General features: G+C 35.6%; 1 protein-coding gene and 1 long non-coding RNA gene across 3 annotated transcripts in view; one reads left to right on the top strand and one right to left on the bottom strand.

Moving 5' to 3' along the window:
• Window positions 1-20,183, top strand: part of ZNF385B (zinc finger protein 385B) — a 553,635-nt gene that overhangs the window by 146,290 nt on the left and 387,162 nt on the right. For both annotated transcript variants that reach the window (XM_016433726.2, XM_056794085.1), the window contains exon 2: window positions 3,579-3,884. In XM_016433726.2, coding sequence (XP_016289212.1) covers window positions 3,581-3,884 — 304 coding nt within the window. In that variant the 5' untranslated portion in view covers window positions 3,579-3,580. The remainder of the gene's footprint in view (window positions 1-3,578; window positions 3,885-20,183) is intronic.
• LOC130453727 (uncharacterized) lies at window positions 17,125-19,474 on the bottom strand. The gene is made up of 2 exons (XR_008911250.1): window positions 19,246-19,474; window positions 17,125-17,368 (listed from the first exon to the last, which is right to left on the bottom strand). It is a non-coding gene; the product is annotated as an uncharacterized LOC130453727 (long non-coding RNA).

Below are 20,183 nucleotides of genomic sequence, written 5' to 3'. Positions count from 1 at the left end.
ATCCCCATTTTTCATTTATAAAAACTGAGGCAGACAGAGGTTAAGCAACTTCCCTGGGATCATACAGATAATAAGTGTCTAACACAAGATTTGAACTCAAGAAAATGAATCTTCTTGATTCCAGGCATTCTATCTCTATTCCCAGGCTTTCTTCATACTTTGTTCTTCTCTTTCTCCTTGTGTTATGAAACAGAGCCATGAACCAAAACCAAGATTGTAGAGCTAGATGGAACTTTGGGAACCATTAAGTCTAATTTTACATTTGAGTAAATTATAAATTATCTCATAAATTAATGCTAATAATTATTCATGATTCTTTTAATCTTTCTGTCAAGTTTATATTCTAAACCAATGTTTTTCTGGCTGCAAAATACTCTGGCAAAAAAAATCAAATGTTTGTTGACTCAGGCACATTTAATTAAGTTCATTTGTTCTCTTCTCTGTAGCAATTAATTTACATCTAGTAAATATCTGCACAAAATTCCTATATTCCATATCAATGTCCATTCCTCTACCCATTCCCCATCTTTTAGCATCAATGATTTGTTTAATTAGTTCAGAATACATTGTTAATTTCCTGCCATGTGTTTTTAAATATATTCTGCTACCTTTCTATTAATTTTTATGGTTCCTCTAAAAAGTCAGACTGAACATAAATAATTGACCCAGAAATGACTCCCAAATCAGTAATGAGTCATTTCCTGCCCATTAAAACATAACCCAAAGCACATTTAAAGTTTATCATACAATTTAATATCTGCCATATTCAGTATCTACAAATTCTTTTTTTAGAGAATTTATAATTTATAGTTAGGAAATTTTTGTGTGGAATATAAACCTTTGACCTTTCTCATATACTTTCAAGCCATTTTTCCAATGTATTTAAGCCAATAACATCTATACATTACTAACACCAAATATTTAAATATGTAGTATTTTAATTGGGATTTTTTTCAATTTTTTATTTATTTAGAATATTTTTCCATGGTTACATGATTCATGATTTTTCCCACCTTTCTTCATGATTTTCCCTTCCTTCTTCCCCACCCCCACTCTTGGAGCTGACAAGCAATTCCACCGGGTTCTACATGTATCATTGTTCAAAACCCATTTCCATATTATTCATATTTATGATAGAGTGATCTTTTAATGCCAAACCCCAAACATATCTCCATTGAACCATATAATCAATCATGTGTGTTTCTTCTGCGTTTTTACTCCCCAGTTCTTTCTCTGGATGTGGATAGCATTCTTTCTCATAAATTACTTAGTGTTGATCTGAGTCATTTCATTACTGCTAGGAGAAAAGTCTGTTACTTTTGATTGTGCCATAATGTATCAGTCTCTGTGTACAATGTTCTAGTTCTGCTCCTTTCCCTCTGTATAAATTCCTGGAGGTCTTTCCAGTTTACATAGAAATCCTCCTCTCATTATTCCTTTCAGCACAATAATATTCCATCATCATCAGATACTACAATTTGTTTAGCCATTTCCCAATCTATGGACATCCCCTCATTTTCCAGTTTTTTGTCACCACAAAAATGTAGCTATAAATATTTTTGTACAAATCTTTTCCCTTATCTCTTTGGGGGTACAAACCCAGCAGTGGCATGTCTGAATCAAAGGGCAAGCATACTTTTAAACCCTTTGTACATAATTCCAAATTGCCTTCCACAATGGTTGGATTAAATCACAACTCCACTAGCAGTGTATTAATGTCCCTAATTGGGAGGTTTTTACTTACTTTTTTCATAACATTTCTGGGCTTCTTCATCTTCTCTATAGAAACTTTTGGTATCTAATCTGCAATGATTCCCCTATTGGCCTTTTTTTGCAATTGTTATCATGAATGATATAATAGGAGATCACCAAATGTCTCATGCAATCATTTCTTAGCTTTGGTCACAAAATGAGATGAGCTCCTTTATTTGGTCACCTATACAAGACTTGTGAGTCATCCTTCCGTTTATTTCCAAATTCTCTTTACTTTCTGGTTTGAATATCAAATGAGAATATCAATATGTATATAATTCATTTCTCCCTAGAGTATGTCCATATGGACATTTATACATAGTAGAAATGAGCAAAGATCTCCCATTTAGAATGGCAACATACAAATTAATGTTGAAGTAAACTGATGTCATCCTCAGGAACCTCTCCGCCTCTTCTGCCATTTTGATGGCACAAGTAGAAGAGGGATGGGTAGGACTGAGGGCCATTTGGTAATTCATATTTCATGTATTTCAGTGGGCAATGATCCATCACCATGTGGCAAGCATCCTGATAATTAGCCTCTCTCTGCCTAAGCTGGCACTTGGAGAGCAGGCACAGTTTGTTTCCTGTACTATAGTAGGAGTAAAACTTGCCAGATCTTACACTCAGCTGGCATAGTCTTTAAGAACTCAGGCTCATTTTTGTGTCACAGTGACGTAACAGAGCAGAAGTTGGGGCAAGAGAGCCTTATCTGCTGCCAAAATCATTTTCTTTGTACATATATGAAGGTATGTCACTGCTCTACTCAAAAATCTTCACAGTCACCCAGTTGCCTATCAAGTAAAATTCAGACTCCCAAGTGATATCATTTGAACCCACGTCCTCTGATTCCAATATGTCAGGCAATTAGAATTATGAAGCACCTACTGTGTGCTTAAGTTAAGTGCTGGGAATATGGAGATATAAAGAAAGGCAAACAGGAGACCTTGCTCTCAAGGAGCTATCAGACGAATGTTAGAGACAACAATGGACTAGCAAGTTTCATATATGTACATATTTATATATATATATATATATAATCATAGTATATATACACATATATGAACACGTATATAATTGTATGTGTGTATATATACAACCACTGCATATATATTATTTATTTATACACAAAGAAGACAAACTGAGGTTAGACTCAGAGGAAAAAACACTAAGATTAAGGACTTCTTGAAGAAGGTGTAACTTTGGCTGATAAACGAAGGAAGCCACGAGGCAGAGATGAGGAAGAAAAAAGCATTTCGTGCTTGGGGGACATCCAGTGAAAAAGCAAGGAGTTGGAAAATAGAGAATAGTGTGCAAAAGATAGCCAGGAGATTTGTGTTACCAGATCACAGAGTAACTATGTGGAGGAGAGTAAGAAGACTGAGCTAGTTAGGAAGGAGCCAGGTTATGAAGGGCTTTTAAGGACAAACAGAGGATTTTCTACTTGATCCTAGAAGTAATAGAGAGCCATTGGAGTTTTCCAAAATTCTGTGATCTTAAGTAGCTATATTTTGAAATCTCAAATACATTTACTATATATAATAATTATTTGTGGGTCTTATTCCTTTGCTAGAATTCAAGTTCTTTGAAAGTAGGAACTATGTCATTCTCCAAACTTTGTTACTCCCCCATTCTCTAGCACTGCATTTTGTGTATAATTAGCACTTATTAGAAGTTTTCTGAGTTAATGAACATTTCTTAACAGTTGGTGTTGGGTGACTTTTTGCTAACCTTGGCTGCATATGTACTGATTTTAAAATTTAAATGTGATAGGAAATAAATGGACATTGTCAGAACACATTTCAAGAGCCATGTTCTTTCCATAGGTATGAAGCGCCCTTTAAGTCCTGATTATATCCTTGAAGATGGAATTATGAATATGGCAACCTTTCTGAGAGGTTTTGAAGAAAAAGGACTCAAGCATGAACGACCCGACTCTCAATTGAACAAAGAAAAAAAGAAACTTCTCTTTTCCTTCTGTGATGTGTGCAACATTCAGCTGAACTCTGCAGCCCAAGCTCAGGTCCATTACAATGGGAAATCACATCTGAAGAGGGTAAAGCAGTTGAATGATGGAAAAGTCCCTGCACATTCTTCAAGTCCTGGGTCTCTGTTGGTGGGCACAAGTACAGGTATGTACGAGTGTCAAGAGGTCATTGTTTACATGGGTGAGTGCATCTTTTCTATTGGAAAAGAATAGTTTCAGGAAAGACAAGAAGTCTTTCTCTGTACAACTATGGTCCTGTAAGATGATATTATCTTTCCTTGCCAAGGTAAAACTTCAGGCGCAATTTGTCACTTTTCAATTTTTGATTAGCAACGTCTGACACAATTTATACATCAGAGCATAAGCCCTCCTATATCCAAAGACTGTGTGAACATTCATGAACATATTTTTGAAGCATATTTCCAGAATGAACAAATGAGATCATCTCTTTTCTCACAATAATTTTGAGTTTCTTCAATTTTCTTAATCCATTTTCTACTTAATAACTGAGAGTAGATAGTATAACATCTTTCAGGAAAAATACTAATCATATGCATTTGAAATGTCCTAGTCCTTTACTGAATTGCTAGCACTGTACTGATCATTGATCTAACAAGTGGAATTGGCATGAATTAATAATACAGACATCCTACATCCAGAGGGTCAATCCCCAAAACTCCCATTCTTAACATTTATTTATTTTTAGTATAGAACCAGGAACTTAGTTGATCTTGGCATTCCTATTATAATTGCTGACTTTTCTTGGGGCATTCATTTTACCTTTGAGAAGGTCCTTTTTTCCTTCTTGACAATGGTCAGTGTGGAAGAACAAAAACAAACAAAACAAAGAAACTTAATAGTATCTGGAAGACTATTACAAATGTGGAGATTATATATGGTTTTAAGCAGAAGGCATAAATAAGCACTCATTCTTAAAATGATGGAATATTTATAAATTCTAATTTAATAAGCATTTGTCTGAGGAACAGAAGTCTCTACTTGAAGCATAATAAAGAGGCAACAGGGCATGTCGGAATATCCCTGAATGTGATTTTAGATTATGTGATATTATGTCATGCTTCATTGAACTTAAGGGGAACTTGTGCTACATATGAAGATCAGGCTGGAAATAATGATGGAAATTTTATATTTAATGAAATTAAAATCTAATTTTAATAGAAATTTAACCTAATTTCACTTGAACTTTGATTAATCATGGTAGAAAATTCTTGTCACTTAAAAAACAACCCAAGTCCTTTATATTGTTTTTCCTGCATCATATTTGCTGATGGGCCAAAGGCCTTGAGTTCTGAATTACAGAATATCATCATTTTACAATAATTTTTTTAAAATCTCCTACAATCTTTTCTTTGTTATAATAGAAAAATTTACTTTGGCAAGCTTATATTATGTATGTAATGACTATGATACTAAAATAAAAAAAGATATATCTGTAATAGGGAACTTACACATTAATATTCTCATTTCACTTATATTATGAAGCATAATTAATAGTTTCAGGGGGGAAATACAATTACATGAAGGAGTTGACTAAGCTTGGATCTCTGCTATGAAGTACAAAATGTCACATTCAAACATAGTTGTAGACATGTTGGTTTTTATTTTTTCTAATTAGCACAGATGGCTTTAGTTAAAGGAGAAATCTCAGAGAAGGCTGAACTTGAAGAAAACAATTGTAAACAATTCATAAACTTGCTAATTTCCTTCTTCCCTGTAAGAATTAGCTATATTTTGAGCTTTGGCCATGACCAATCAATGTAAATGACACTCATAACAACAGTCTAAAAAACATTGATACTTTCTACTTTTTTTTTCTTTTATGGCCAGTGTCACAGTATGCCAGTGACCAATGTTAGAGGAAATAATGTAATATCTGACTTTCCTATGCATAGGCTCTTCGTTAGTTATGTACATAGGTGCTTAGATACTTAAGAATCTAGATATTTAAGTATTTAGGTAACAGTTAATTGAATAATTAGGCAATTAGTTGCATAGCTACTTAAGGAGATAGACACTTAGGTACTTAGATACTTGGGCACTGAATAGTTAGTTTTTTAACTACCTAGGCACTCAAGTACTTAGATAATTAAGTACATAGATAATTATTTATATTTATATATTCAAATATGAAATAAATGATTTACCATGGGTTTAAACTCTTTCAATCCAGTTCATACTGACCTACTAACCAGTTAAAATAGTTCTAATCTGGTTTAAATCTATTTAAACTGATCCAAACCAGTACAAATGGTTCAAACCCAACCAACTTGGTTCAGATCATCCTAAACTGATTCAATCCAGTACAAACCAGCTAAATCCAGTTCAAATCAGTTCAATTTTGCACAAATCTGATAAAAATGGTTTCATCTCATTCAAACAGATTGAATTGGTTGAGTTTCATTCAAACCAGTCTAAACTGGTTAAACTGGTACTACACAAATATTTAGGAACATAGACAATTAGGTACTTAGGTACATGGGTAATTAGGCAATCATTTAATTAGGTAGCTAATTATTTAACAGTTGGGTAAGGTAATTATAAACAGATTAATTGCCTATGTCCATAGAAAATTACATTTTTAGGTTAATTAGTTAATTAAGTACTTAGGTATATAGGTACTTAGGTAATGAATTAATCAGATACTTAGTAATCAGTTGATTAAATATTTAGATACATAGGTAGTTATTAGATACTTAGTAATTAATTAATTAGGTAGTTACAGAACATGGGTACTTAGAGACATAGGAAAATAGGTACTTAGTTATGTAAGTATTTAGCTGAGCAGTTAATTAGATATTTAGTTTCATAGGTAATTAAGTAATTACGTAATTTAATTAGATAATTAGGTACTGAGGCACTTAGGTACTTAGACAATTAGATAATTAGTTAAACTAAAACAGGTATTTAGGTAATTAGGTACTCAAGTACATATACAGTTATATAGGTAAAAAGGTACATGCTTTGTAAGGTATTTAAGTATTTTCTTTCTTATGTACTTTTATTTCTGGACTAACAGCTAAATAAATGGTTTATTACATCTAAACCATTTCAACACTGTTCACACTGGAATAAACCAATTCAATGGAAGTCAAACTGATCTAAACTGGTTCATTCTGATTCAAATGATCTGAACCGTGTCAAACCAGTCTAAACAGTTTTAAAACACTTTCATATGGTTCAAGTCAAAAGTCTAGGTCTGATCTATCTAATTCAGTTCAAACAATCTAAACTGTTTAGTTACATAAGTTCTTAGTTACTTAAATACATAGGTAGTTAGGTAAAAAGTAGTTAATTAGATTCTTTAGGTAATTAAGCACATTGCTAATTAGGCATATAGTAAGTAACTATATCATACTTAATTAGGTACTTTGGCAATCAGTCAATTAGGAAACTAGGTACTTTGATACTTAGTTTATTAATTAGGTACTTAAATAGTTACATAGGAATTGAGTTAAATGTATTTAGTTCAGTCTCAAAGTGGTCCAAAGTAGTTCATATGAGTCTAACCTAGTTTAGACCAGCTCCAATCTATTGAAACTAGTTCAATACAATTCAATGAGCTTTAATCAGATTCCCTTCAAAAGCTCAGTCCTAATGTGTTCAATCCAATTCAAAATGGTTTAAATTATTTAGGTTTAGAAATAGGACTTAATTACTTAGGTACATAGCTACTCAGTTAAGAGGGAGTTGTTTAGGTAAAAGATAATCAGCTAATTAGGTACTTAATTATATAATCAGACTAATTAGGTACTTCAGTACATTGTAAATTAGGGCCATAGTAAGTACTTCTGTTTCATAGCAAACTAAGTACTTAGTATTCAGTTACCTAGGTGCTCAAGTACATAGGTATTATTATTATAGGCAACATATTAGTTATATTGGCATTTAATTTAATATTTACATACTTGGGTACTTAGGTGCTTAGAAGAATCTGGTTCAGCCCAGGCCAACATTCAATCAAACCAGTTCAATCTGAATCAAACCAATGTAAATTTGGATAATCCAGTCCAAACCATTCTAAACTGCTCTAATCCTGTTTACACCAGTTCAATATGGTCTAAACCAATTTGATTCAAACTGTCTATTCTAGTTCAGTCTCATTCAAACTGATTACTTTGGGACATAAACACGTAGGTACTTTGGTACTAGCTACCATTTCCCCCCCAATGGTAAAAGTTCAGCACATTTTTATTCAATCATATAAAAACAAAAATAAATACAGCTCCTTCAGTAGTATACCTGGGATTCTCTACTTACTCCCATCCGCCCACCTCTAGGAAAAAAGAGATGGGAGTGAGGGAGTTTGGACCCTCCTACCATACCAAATAGAAGTCCTTCCCTGTCATCAGTTTGGGCATGGACAGAGAGAATTTCTGTTAGGGACTCTAGTGAATTTGTTCTGTGGTTGTAGGAAGCTCTTGGATTATATGAAGTTAGTTTGTCACATGGTGAAATCTAAATATGAATGGAAGGAGTTTCTTCCCTCCTGGCCAGCTTTGTCTTCTGCTCCAGCTTCATGTATGTTTGTGCATTTAGATCAGTGATGGTAAAGGTTTTTTTGTTTGTTTTTTTTAATTGCTCCAAGGACCCTATCATTATGGTTTTCTTTACTCCTTCCTATCTCTGTCCTACTTCCTTGAATGGGGAGATAGTAAGTAGCAGGTACAGCTCCTGCCTTTTGCCAGCCTTAAGTGACATGTAGGTATTTAATTGGACAAATACTTAGGTACATGGGTAATTTGATCCTTAAATCCATAGGGATATAGGGACTTAGGGAAATAAACTCTTCAAGCACAGAGGTAATATGACTGATATAGGAATGGCTACCAGGTTGATTATGCATTATCCCTATTCACACACTCTTCTAGCCAACTAGTTTAATTGCTCTTCACACATTGCATTCCACCTCCTACTTCCATGCTTTTCAAAGGCTGAACCTTGTTCCTAGAATGTTTTCCTTCCTCATCTGGGCCTCTGAAAATCTAGTTACCTTCAAGACCCAATAGAATTGTCATTTTATAAAAGCTTTTTCCTTATTCCCTCACTTGCTTGAGTCCTCCAAATTACTTTGCAGTTATTCACTTATCTTGTCTCCCACCCACCTTGTAGAGATCATCAAGGGCAGAGACCGTTCTGGTTTTGTATTTGTATCCCAGAAGCCAGCATAGTGGCCCCCACATAGCAAGCACTCATTAAATGCCTCTCTAATTGAATTCTCAGTCATAAACCCCTTTGGAGTTTGGGTAGACATGTGAGGACTTACTATAATCAATGCACACAACTCCCTCTTTCTCACTCTGATCCTATAGTATTCTTTACTGTTCATATGTGACACAATCTCCTGACTCCATGCATTTCTACTGTCTGTCCTCGAAGCCTGGAATGAGCTCTTGTGTAACATCCTCTGCCTTCTTTCTTTTCCTTTGAGATAGCTTCCAATTTATCCTGTCCGTATCTGCTTGTTTGCACATGCCTGTTTGCATATTGTCTCCTACGTTAGAGGATGAGTTTCTTGAGGGTAGGAACTGTTTTGGGCTTTTTTATACTCCCAGTTCTCAACATAATGCCTGACAAAAAAAATAAAAGCTTAATAAATGCTTGCTGATTTGACATTTTCCCATATCATATTGTTGATCATCTTACCATTGAAATGAAATTACAAAGCCAGAAAAAATTGATACAACAGAATAAATTTAACAGGTTAATTACCAAGTAGTATTTAATATTCTTCAAAGCATGCAATAACAGTTTTTCTTCTATCATTCTGGCCTTGTGACTACCTCACTCTAGCACAAGTGACAATACATTTTTATTTTTTTTCCTGTAATATTGATGCCTACTAGTAGCAAGAGGTACTGGGGGAGGGAGTGGGGGCCAGGGTAAGAAAAGCCAAGGATGATTGAAGGAATAACATCATATTTTGGCTTTTCTTTATATTCCAGAATAGATAAATTCTACCCAGAAGCCATTTAAATAAAGGCCCATAGACTTTGGTAACTTGTGTTACTGCCCAAGTTCCAAAAGCTGGATAGAGAGGAATTTCAGTGGTATTATTCACTTATATTCATAGCCAAAGTATGGAACAAAATTCTCCATTTCCCCCCAAGAATTACTTTTTCAATATTCTTTGCTATGTATGCTCTAAAAAGATACATTCTTTTTCCATATGTCCCAAACTCCAAAATGACCTTTTTCCTCAAATCTAGAATCCAAATAAGCAAGGGAGAAATCAAGAAGGTAATGTACTTTTATGAAAACAATTCATATTGAAGAGTAAATGATTGATCTTACTCTCTCAAGGGTTATTTGACTCCTCAAGGAGGAAGGAGTTGGTTAAACCAAACAAATCTCCAATTGGTAGAATGTGTAGAGGAAATCTTTTGAAACAACTTCACCTGTCTTTTGTTTCCTATAGGGAACATACTTTTTTTCCCCTACCCTCCCTTCTATGCTCAACTAGTTTATCATAGAATAAAAGAATAAATATTTGGGATGAGTATTTCTGAGCAACATGAATCCAGCACATGGCACTGGAAACACACATATTGGCAGTCATATGTACACACAGCACAATCTTCTTATGCCTTCCTATGCAAAGAATGATTTTCCACTCAAGTCAAAGACTCCTAAGGAAAACTGCTTGTTTTAGCACTCACTGTTCAGGTTAATCTTTGACTCTTGTCTTGAGAATTATAAGGTTAGACTAACAGAATATTTTCTTACACACACACATGCACACACAAATATACATACATACACACTCCCTCCCTCTCAAACATGTAGGTATGATTTTTTTAAAAGTTAACAAAGTTGTATACTCTTGTAGAAGTAACCATGGAAAATAGTGGCTGATGATAATTATGTTTTAAAATATGTTAAAATATATATCATTAGTTTATATCATCTTACAAATGTCATTGTGCTTACAAAATCTGAATTTGCAAAAAGTCAAATTGTCTACAAAGATGGGCAAAATGGATAAACTGAGTTTAGAATATTAGTTGATTAGGGAAAGGGGGGAAAGACCCTAAAGAAAGATATTTGTTAATAAAGGAAAAAAGAAAGCATTGAGTTGCATTAGAAAGAATGTTAGAACACCTAGCAGATTACTTTAATAAATGCTGGAGGGGATGTGGCAAAATTGGGACATTAATGCATTGCTGGTGGAGTTGTGAATTGATCCAACCTTTCTGGAGGGCAATTTGGAACTATGCCCAAAGGGCGCTAAAAGACTGTCTGCCCTTTGATCCAGCCATTGCACTGCTGTGTTTATACCCCAAAGAGATCATGGGGAAAAAGACTTATACAAAAATATTCATAGCTGTGCTCTTTGTGGTGGCAAAAAATTGGAAAATGAGGGGATGCCCTTCAATTGGGAATGGCTGAACAAATTGTTGTAGATGATGGTGATGGAATACTATTGTGCTGAAAGGAATAATAAAGTGGAGGAATTCCATGCAAACTGGAGTGACCTCCAGGAAGTGATGCAGAGTGAGAGGAGCAGAACCAGGACAACATTATATACAGAGACAGATACACTGTGGTACAATCAAATGTAATGGACTTCTCTACTAGCAGCAATGCAATGATCCAGGACAATTCTGAGGGACTTATGAGAAAGAATGCTATCTGCATCCAGAGAAAGAACCGTGGGAGTAGAAACACTGAAGAAAAACAACTGCTTGATCACATGGGTTGATGGGGATATGATTGGGGATGTAGACTCTAAAGCAGTGGTTCTCAACCTCTCAATTTGTAGCAATGAGAATACATAATGCATATCAGGTATTTACATTCCGAATCATAACTGTAGCAAAATTACAGTTTTGAAGTAGCCACCAAAATAATTTTTTGGTTTGAGGTCACTGCAACATGAGGAACTGTATTGCGGGGTCATGGCATTAGAAAGGTTGAGAACCACTGCTCTAAAGGATCACCCTAGTGCAAATATTAATAATATGGAAATAATTCTTGATCAATGATACATGTAAAAACCCAGTGAAATTGTGCATTGCCTATGGGGGTGGGGTGAGAAAGGACATGAATCATGTAACCATGGAAAAATATTCTAAATTAATTAAATAAAAATTTCAATTAAAAAAGAAAAGAAAGAATGGTAGTGTTGAGAGTAATAACAGCAGTTCCAGTTCATATCCTTACTCCAACAAATTAGGGCAAGTCATTTAACCTATCTGTTTCTCAATATCTTCACCTGTAAAAAGGTAGCAGTGATCTGTACACTACCCACCTTGTGGGTATTATGAGGATGGAAGAGGGTCTTGGCTCTGTCATTCATTTTTTCTAGGTAGCATTATGAAACTTCCTCCTCTTGTTTGAATTGGCATTTACCCGACAACTTATCAAACCAGAGCCCCATCAAATTCAATGACTGGCCCAAGGTTATACATCAAGTATGCAACTGAGGCAGGACTTAACTGCAAGTCTTTCATATCTCCTGTACTGTTGGAGGAAAGATATGAACTGGAGCTGCTGTTGTTAGTCAACTCTACTATTCTTTATTTTTTTATTGAAAAATTGAATTAATGAGAAAAGTTCTTTTCATACTTTAATATAAAACATTTATGTGAATTATAATTATTTGTATTGAGATTGTCCTATATCTTTTTATTAGAAACAAGTTTAAATAGGAGAAAAGGTAAAAGAAAAATATGTACTTAAGTTTGATATTCTTTTGCAGTACTTTATTATAAAATAGTTTAGGCTGCTACATGTTTCTTATTTTATATTTATTACTCATTTTGGATTTTTGCCTAAATATTACCTTTCTGGTTACATATTCATTCACTTAAGCACCTGGGTTTTTTTTTTCCTGGTGGTTGAGGAAATCTGTTACCCTTTTAATTAAATTAAAAACATAAATTTTCTTCATAGAATTTCTATTTTTTACTTTTAAGGGTTACCTACTTTAAAGACAGCACAACATATCAAGGACTGGGAATCAGAAGCCCTGGGATATAAATTTGGTTCCATGACTTAATATAACTGTGACAAGTTATTCAATCTCTCTAGGTGTTGTTTTCTCACCTACTAAATTAGATGGTAGGGCTAGATGTATTATCCTTCCTCTGCTTTATCTGTTCCTCTCTCTGGCTTCTTTTGTGTCCCTACTAAAATCCCACCTTCTACCGGAAACTTTCCTCAAACCCTCTTAATTCTAGTATTTTCTCTCTGTCAAGTATTTCCTCTTTATCCCTTATATAGCTTGGTTTGGATATATTTGTCTGCACCTTATTCCCAAGATCAGATTGTGAACTCCTTGAGAAGAAGGTCTATCTTTTGCCTCTTTTTATATCTTTCACACTTAGCACAGTGACTGACATATAGTAGGAGATAAATAAATGCTTATTGAATGAATGAATGACCATCGTCATAGCCTTTACTTTTCAGAGTGCACTTCTTCTTTGTCCTAGTGTTCTCACAGATTTTTCCACCATTCCTGTGGCTGGACAAGATTTAAGGCACATCCTCCAAAGACTTCACTCTTCATGATTCCCCTCGAATAGTTTCCAAATCCCAAATTCTTCCTAGAGTTTCTTTGCCAACCACTTTTTCACTTCTGAAATTCTTGTGATAATACCTAGGAATGGCCACAAGGTGGTGCCATAAGTATGCTGTAAGTAAAGAGTCTGCATCATTTCAAAGTATGATATTTCTTCATATCAGAGGAATTAATGAATTCTTCCATCAAAGAAACACAATATAGCACTTCTGTATACACATATGGGTGCATATCACCCATTTCCTGTTTGCCAGACCATTGAACAGTGCTAAAATTATATGATTTCAAATTAAGATTAAAGTGAAAAATTATAGGCAAATTTAACTAAAGCAAACTTGTAGTGGATTGAACTGTGTTTAGGTAGATAAAGGTTTCACGGAGCCATAGATTTAGAATTAGATAGCAATCTAATGTCTTCATTTTGCATATAAAGAAACCGAGACCCAGAACGTTTTAAGCCATTTACCCAAGGTCAGTGGGTAGAATACCAGGTGTGGAGTCAGGAAGACTCTTCTTCATGGGTTCAAATCTGGCCTCAGACACTAACTAGTGGCCCTGGACAAGTCACTTAACTCTGCCTCAATGTCCTCATCTGTAAAATGAACCAGGGAAAGAGATGGCAAGACACGGTAGTATCTTTGCCAAGAAAATCTCAAATGGGGTCACAAAGAGTTGGATGTCCCTGAAGAATGACCGAATGGCAATAATCAAGGTAAATGGGAAACCGAAGCCAGGCTTCATTGGCCCGTCCACAGTTTGAGCTCAGGTCGTTTCATTCCAAGTCCAATATTCATACTGATGTGCAATGCTGCCTTATAAGAAGATTAGGGTGTTATAATTCATCTGTAAACCTGGAAGGGACTAAGCAGCCATCTAGTCCAACTCCCTCCTGTAATAGAGGAGGGAAGTAAGACCCAGCCAGGTTACATGACTTGCCCAAAGACACACACAAGTGATAAAGGTCTGAGCCAAACCAACTCACATCTCCTGTTTTCAGATCCAGGATCCCCCCCCCCCCCCCCCAGACCACACTGCCTCAATAAACCAATGGTTTCAAATGCTTATTTCCCTCTCCATCCCTAACATATGTGTAATGAGTATTTTATTCATATAACCAAGCAATACTACCTGGGTAGAATGTCACTGACTGTGCCACAAAATAATCAATCAAGTCTAATTATAAAACCTATTCATTTTCCTCAACAACATGACTTGCATCCTCATGGTCAGAATTCTTGAAATAATCAGATTTTTTCCTAGTAACCAGATAATGATTTACTTTGGTTACAGGATGAACTTGGATGAAATGGTATCATCTTCTTGGTGAAATAAACCTAGGATTTTTTGTTACTCTATTTCAGGTGGTTCTGCACCCCTACTCCCCACAATTTTGCTTTAAGGAAGAAACTGGTAGGTTTAGGTAATCATAATGTACAAAAAACATGTTTATATGTTTTTTTAAAATCATTTGTTTTGCTTTTCGTTAAGGATCTGCTTTGGGAGTTTTACTGAAAAATTTACTATACTTGCATGAGATTCCTCCAACAAATGCAATCTCTCCATTAGGACAGAGTATTATCTCTAAAGTCATAAAGCCTAGCTTCAGATTTCCACCTCTAATATGGTGTAACCTTGGACAAGTTACTATAATATCTCTGGCCTTCAATTTCCCCATCTTGTTTTAGGCAAATACATTAGAGCATTGCCTGGAATACTGAGAAGTTTTTGCCCAGGTTCACACAGAGGCTGGATATGAGCCTTTTGAGGGGCACTCTGATCTACCAAGCTAGGATGCCTCATAACGGTTATGGGCTTTATCATTTAAAGAGGGAAATAAGAGGAAAGAAGGAAGAGAGGAATATATTCTGAATTATCCAGCTCTTTTCCTTAGTTTTGATAGGTCTAAGGGTTCTTTCATAAATAATTATGTTGCATTAATTCTGGTCAATACTGCATTAGCCTCAAATGTGGCATTGTCTGTGTTGAGGGGGGAAAGAAGTATACTTTATGAACCCTTGTCCATGCATTCTGTAGAATGGGTCTAACTGCAAACAAATTCCCTTGCTCAAAGAATTCTTCTTTTCCCATCACCTTAAACTGTCCTAAATAGCTGACACTGTGTACGCAGTCTAGAGACACCCTTTATCTTTTTCAGAGTTTGTACCTATGACTTACTATTACAATGATTATATTTTCTGAACCCAAATAAGGGTATGTGCTCTGATTACTTCTTCTCAGTCTCCTTTGCTAGATTTCCATTCATGTCATACCCTCATAAAAGTGACAAAAGTGATTTCAATAAGTGTACGTTTGAATCTGTCACTCTTCTGCTATCTATAGGATGAAATATAAATGAAATACAAACTCTTCTATTTGGCATTTAAAACTCTTGACAACCTGGCCCCTTTCTATCCTTTTAGTCTTCTCATACATTTATTCCCTTCCATATTCTCTGTTGTCCAACTATAATGGCCTCTCACATGATGCTTCACTTGTGGTCTCTGTGCCTTTGCCTGTCCCTCATTTCTGGAATGCTTTTTCTCCTAGCACCACCCCTTAGAATCAGTGGTTCTCTTAAAAATCCATCTCCCATATTACCATAAGCTGTTCCCCCAGTGGCTGATGCCTTCCCTTGGGTTGATTCCCAAAGCTGTCCTAGACCTGTTCCCTTTCTATTTTTTTTTTCACTTGCAAAACTCATTGGTCCCAAGATTTCCATTATGATCTTCATGCAGGTACACCCAGAACTGTATGTTCCTTCCTGTTTTCTTTCTTGTGCACTATTCTCGCACCATTGGCTGCCTGTTGGACATTTTGACCTGGAAGTTCTGTAGACATCTCAAACTCAACGTGTCCAAAACAGAACTCACTAGCTTTCTCCCCCAACTGACCTCTTTTAAACGTCCTTATTACCCTAAAAGGCATTTGGTTTCACAACTTCTGTGACGTCATCAAACCTTCGTTATCACTCTTCCCACATCTGCTGTCAGTCACCAGATTTTTTCATCTCTGCATCTACAACATGACTTATAAAACATCTCCTCCCCCTAGTTCAAGCCCTTATCACTTCTTGTCTGGACTTTTCCTGTCTGGACTAGCGTACAGCGTCCTAATTGGCTCCACTGCCTCAAATCTCTCCCCACTCCAATTCATCTTCCACTCAGCTGACAAAGTGATTTTCATTAAGTGCATGTCTGAATCTGTCACTCTTCTACTCAATAAGGTGAATCCCTCCTATCCGTAGGCTGAAATATAAATGAAATATAAACTCCTCTGTTTGGCATTTAGACTTCCTGACAACCTGGTCCCTTTCTCTCCTTGCTGTCTTCTTACACGCTTACTGCCTTTCCCATCCTCTGTAGCCCAAACATACTGGCCTAGCCCATGACGTTCCACTTCTGACCTTTATCCCTGTGCATTGCCTGTCCCCCATTTCTGGAATGCTTACTCTCCTAGGCACACCCCTTAGAATCCCGAGTCCCTTCACAGTGCCTCTCTCCTATCCCTACTGGATCCCCTTCTGGTTCCCCTAGCTGCCGATGCCTTCTCCTCAAAGGTTACCTTTCATCTTCTCTGCATGTATATCTCCCACACATATGTATATTTTGTCTCTAAGTCCCTTGAAGACAAGGAACATTTTTGTTTTTTCTTTGTATTTCCAGCTTTAGCACAGAAGTGCTTAACAAAATATTTGTTGTTTGGTTGATTGATTAATGTTCCTGCTATAAAGTCTTATTAAAATTAGATCAGTCCCAGGATGGTCAATTTGTTTCATGAGCATTGTTAGGAACTCTACCAAATAAGATGTAAATTTCCCTGAACAAAAAAAGCCAAGGGCCAGGGGTACAAGTGGCAGGAGTTTTGTTTTCTTTCGTGCATGTGTCCATAAATATTCAGAAGCAATTTGAACTTTATGGACGAGGAATTGACCGATTTCATTGAGTTGGTGGTATGTGGCTTTTAAGGGTCTTCTTATCAGGAGAGTGCGTGGAGCCAGCAGAAAGGAAAGGAGACAGAAAGGATCCTTATTCCCCCAAAGTGTTCTGGCCTTCATAGAAACCTGGGAGTTGAGTGGAGCCAAGATTAAGCTGAAAGAGACCAATATCAATTCATTTATAGGCTCATGTGATCAGAGTTGGAGAGCTTAGAAAGAATCTAATACAATCCTTTAAATATACAGATGAGGAACTGAAAACCAAGAGAGGAAGAAATGGTTTTTATTCTGTTTTGTACAAGTAGTAGATTGTAGAGCCCATATTTAAGCCCAGATCCAGTGACTCTGAAAACAATTATTTTTTTCAATATACTCCATTACCTTCACTGTACTATTCTATCTTCTATAGTATTATGTTATCAACTACCTGTAAGCAGAAAATCTTAAATATAAAAGAATCCTGGATCATTTTTTTAAAATAAAAAGAATAAAGATAATTGCTTGTTTGATTTTCAAATTTATTTATTTTTATTTTTTTATTTTCAAATTTTAAAAAAATCAGTGTAGAACTTTTTTCTTCTATTTTTGTTTTAATGAGGAGGAAATAGAAAACACAGAGAAAGTAGTTAATGTTTTCTTAAAATTATCAACTTTAAATATATCCTAGGTCTTAGGGGATAACAAAAATTTAATTATGATATACCAGTTTTTCGAACTTTCAAAATGAAAGAGGATACTGAACCTCCTTTTAAGTATTGAAACTTGTCTAGAGACAGCTAGCATGAGTATCTGGGTGGTGAGAGATTTGAATCTCTGAAGGCACACTTCAGAAACTCTGAGTCTTGGTTTGAAAAGAGAACTCAGCAGGCATAAAGTAATTCCAGAGAGAAAAGGATGTCGATGACTGTAGACTGAATGGAAATTTTGGTGCAGTGAGTTCAATTCCCAGATGTGGAATTTATACATTACATTATCCTGGCCAGATTTTTTCCACCTTCATCCACACATTCAATATTTAAAATGCCTGTCAAAGCATCCCAGGCTGGGAACTGCCATTGTCCTGAGTTCTGGATCCATTTGGGACCTGCACCTGGGTGGGCATTGAGTCTGTGTAGACTTTGGCTTTCAGGCATGGATCAAATCTCAGAATTCAGCTTTTCGTCCTTTTGTTCTAATTTATAGAATCCTCATTGTTTCTAGAGGCTAGAACAGCCCAGGAGGCTATCATAATGCCTAACATGCCAGACCATTGTTCATATATGTGCATGTTTATATGCATATAACACATATATATGTTTTTATATAAAAGTATGTAAAATGCGTATGTTCATGTATAATGTCTTTAAATATAAATCACATACCCCAATACATACATATATATACATATACCTATACATATATATTTGGTATATGTGTATATTATTTGCATATTTTCTAAATCATAAATAAATGCTTATATATGTAGACTACCATGATAACATATTGCATAGACTGCTAAATATATGTAATATATGTAAACACACATTAGGTAAATTTGGCAGGCTGTGAAATATGATCTTTCCATTAGAGCGGCCTCTTCATTCCAGGCACCTTGGACCATACAGAACACACACACCTATACACGTCCTAATTCAGCATCACGTGGAAATTCATTTATTAATCTGATATTTATTGTGTTTTCCCTAAGAACAAGATGCTGTGCTAGCTAGTGTCGGTGCTCTTGGAATATATCTTGAAGGGCCAGTTGAGGGAGGATGCCAGTTCCTAAAAGAAAATGGGTCTGTTTGGAAGCCTTATTAACACTTTTGGAGCATAATAGCACCATTTGGGGACTAAAAGGGCTACTGATATATTGGACTGAAAGTTTTCCCCACTGACCCACCCCGGGAACATTTTACACCCTATAAACTGCTTTGACTATCCATGGAGATTACCTGCGCCAGTCAAACAAAACTGCTCCTTGCCTTAAGAGTTAATGTTCTAAAGAAGAAACTGTTATATATGAGACGCAGAATGATGAGTGATTCTTACCCAGCTAAGTGCATAGCCAACATCTCATGAGGTTAGACTGCTGTGCCAGTGAAACCAAGACTGTAATTTAAAGCCCTAGATGGGTTAATTGATTTCTTTAGTCCTGTAGCTAGAGATTTGAACTCTTTACTCCACTCAGTGATTTTACAGATCTGTACCACTGGGAAGAAGACGAACTAAGGAGAAATAGTAAAGAATTGATGCCAATCTCAAAGTGAGGTCTCTAGTGTCATGCCCAAAGGCTCTCTCTTTGATAAAACATTTCAATCAGAAAAGACATAGTAGGGTGGATGAAGTCATAATAAGCATGCTTATTCAGTCTGAGGCTCCCTTAAAGTAGCAAGGGACAATTAACATGTCATTGGATGACAGAAGTGGTATCCAGAAAAGCCTAACAGCTAGAAAGATGGATCAAAAGTGGAAGTTGTTAGGGAATAATCACAGAGTTCTGCACTTAGTTTAAAAACATCAGTTGCATAAATATGGGATAGAGATTCACTTTGACAATCATTTATATGAAGAACTGGAAATGTGAAGCAGCTATAAAAAAGCTAATTCAGTCGTAAATTCCATTAATAGATTGCAGTTGTAAGATCAAGGGGAGGGGATAGCCAAACGATGTAGGATATTTTAAAAATGTATTTGTTCTTTAAAGTTCCCAGGTATGTCCCTCCCTCCCCTCCTTGCTCTAAAGAAGGCATCATTTGACAAAAAAATTAAATATATATTTATATATAAAACTATGTCTTACTCATTTCTCTCTCTCAGTTCTTTCTCTGGAGGTGGACACACACAAGTTATGCTTCAAACAATATTTCTGTTACTGTATATAATGTTCTCATATCTATTTATTTCTCCCTTCATAATTTCATAGAGGTCTTTCCATTTTAAAAACTTAATCTACTCATCATTTCTTATGGTGTAGTCGTAGTTCATCA

Source organism: Monodelphis domestica, chromosome 4 (genome assembly GCF_027887165.1).
Source record: "Monodelphis domestica isolate mMonDom1 chromosome 4, mMonDom1.pri, whole genome shotgun sequence".
Lineage (NCBI taxonomy): Eukaryota > Metazoa > Chordata > Mammalia > Didelphimorphia > Didelphidae > Monodelphis > Monodelphis domestica.
Note: the sequence above shows the minus strand (reverse complement) of the source record. Positions and strands in the feature narration are given on the sequence as shown.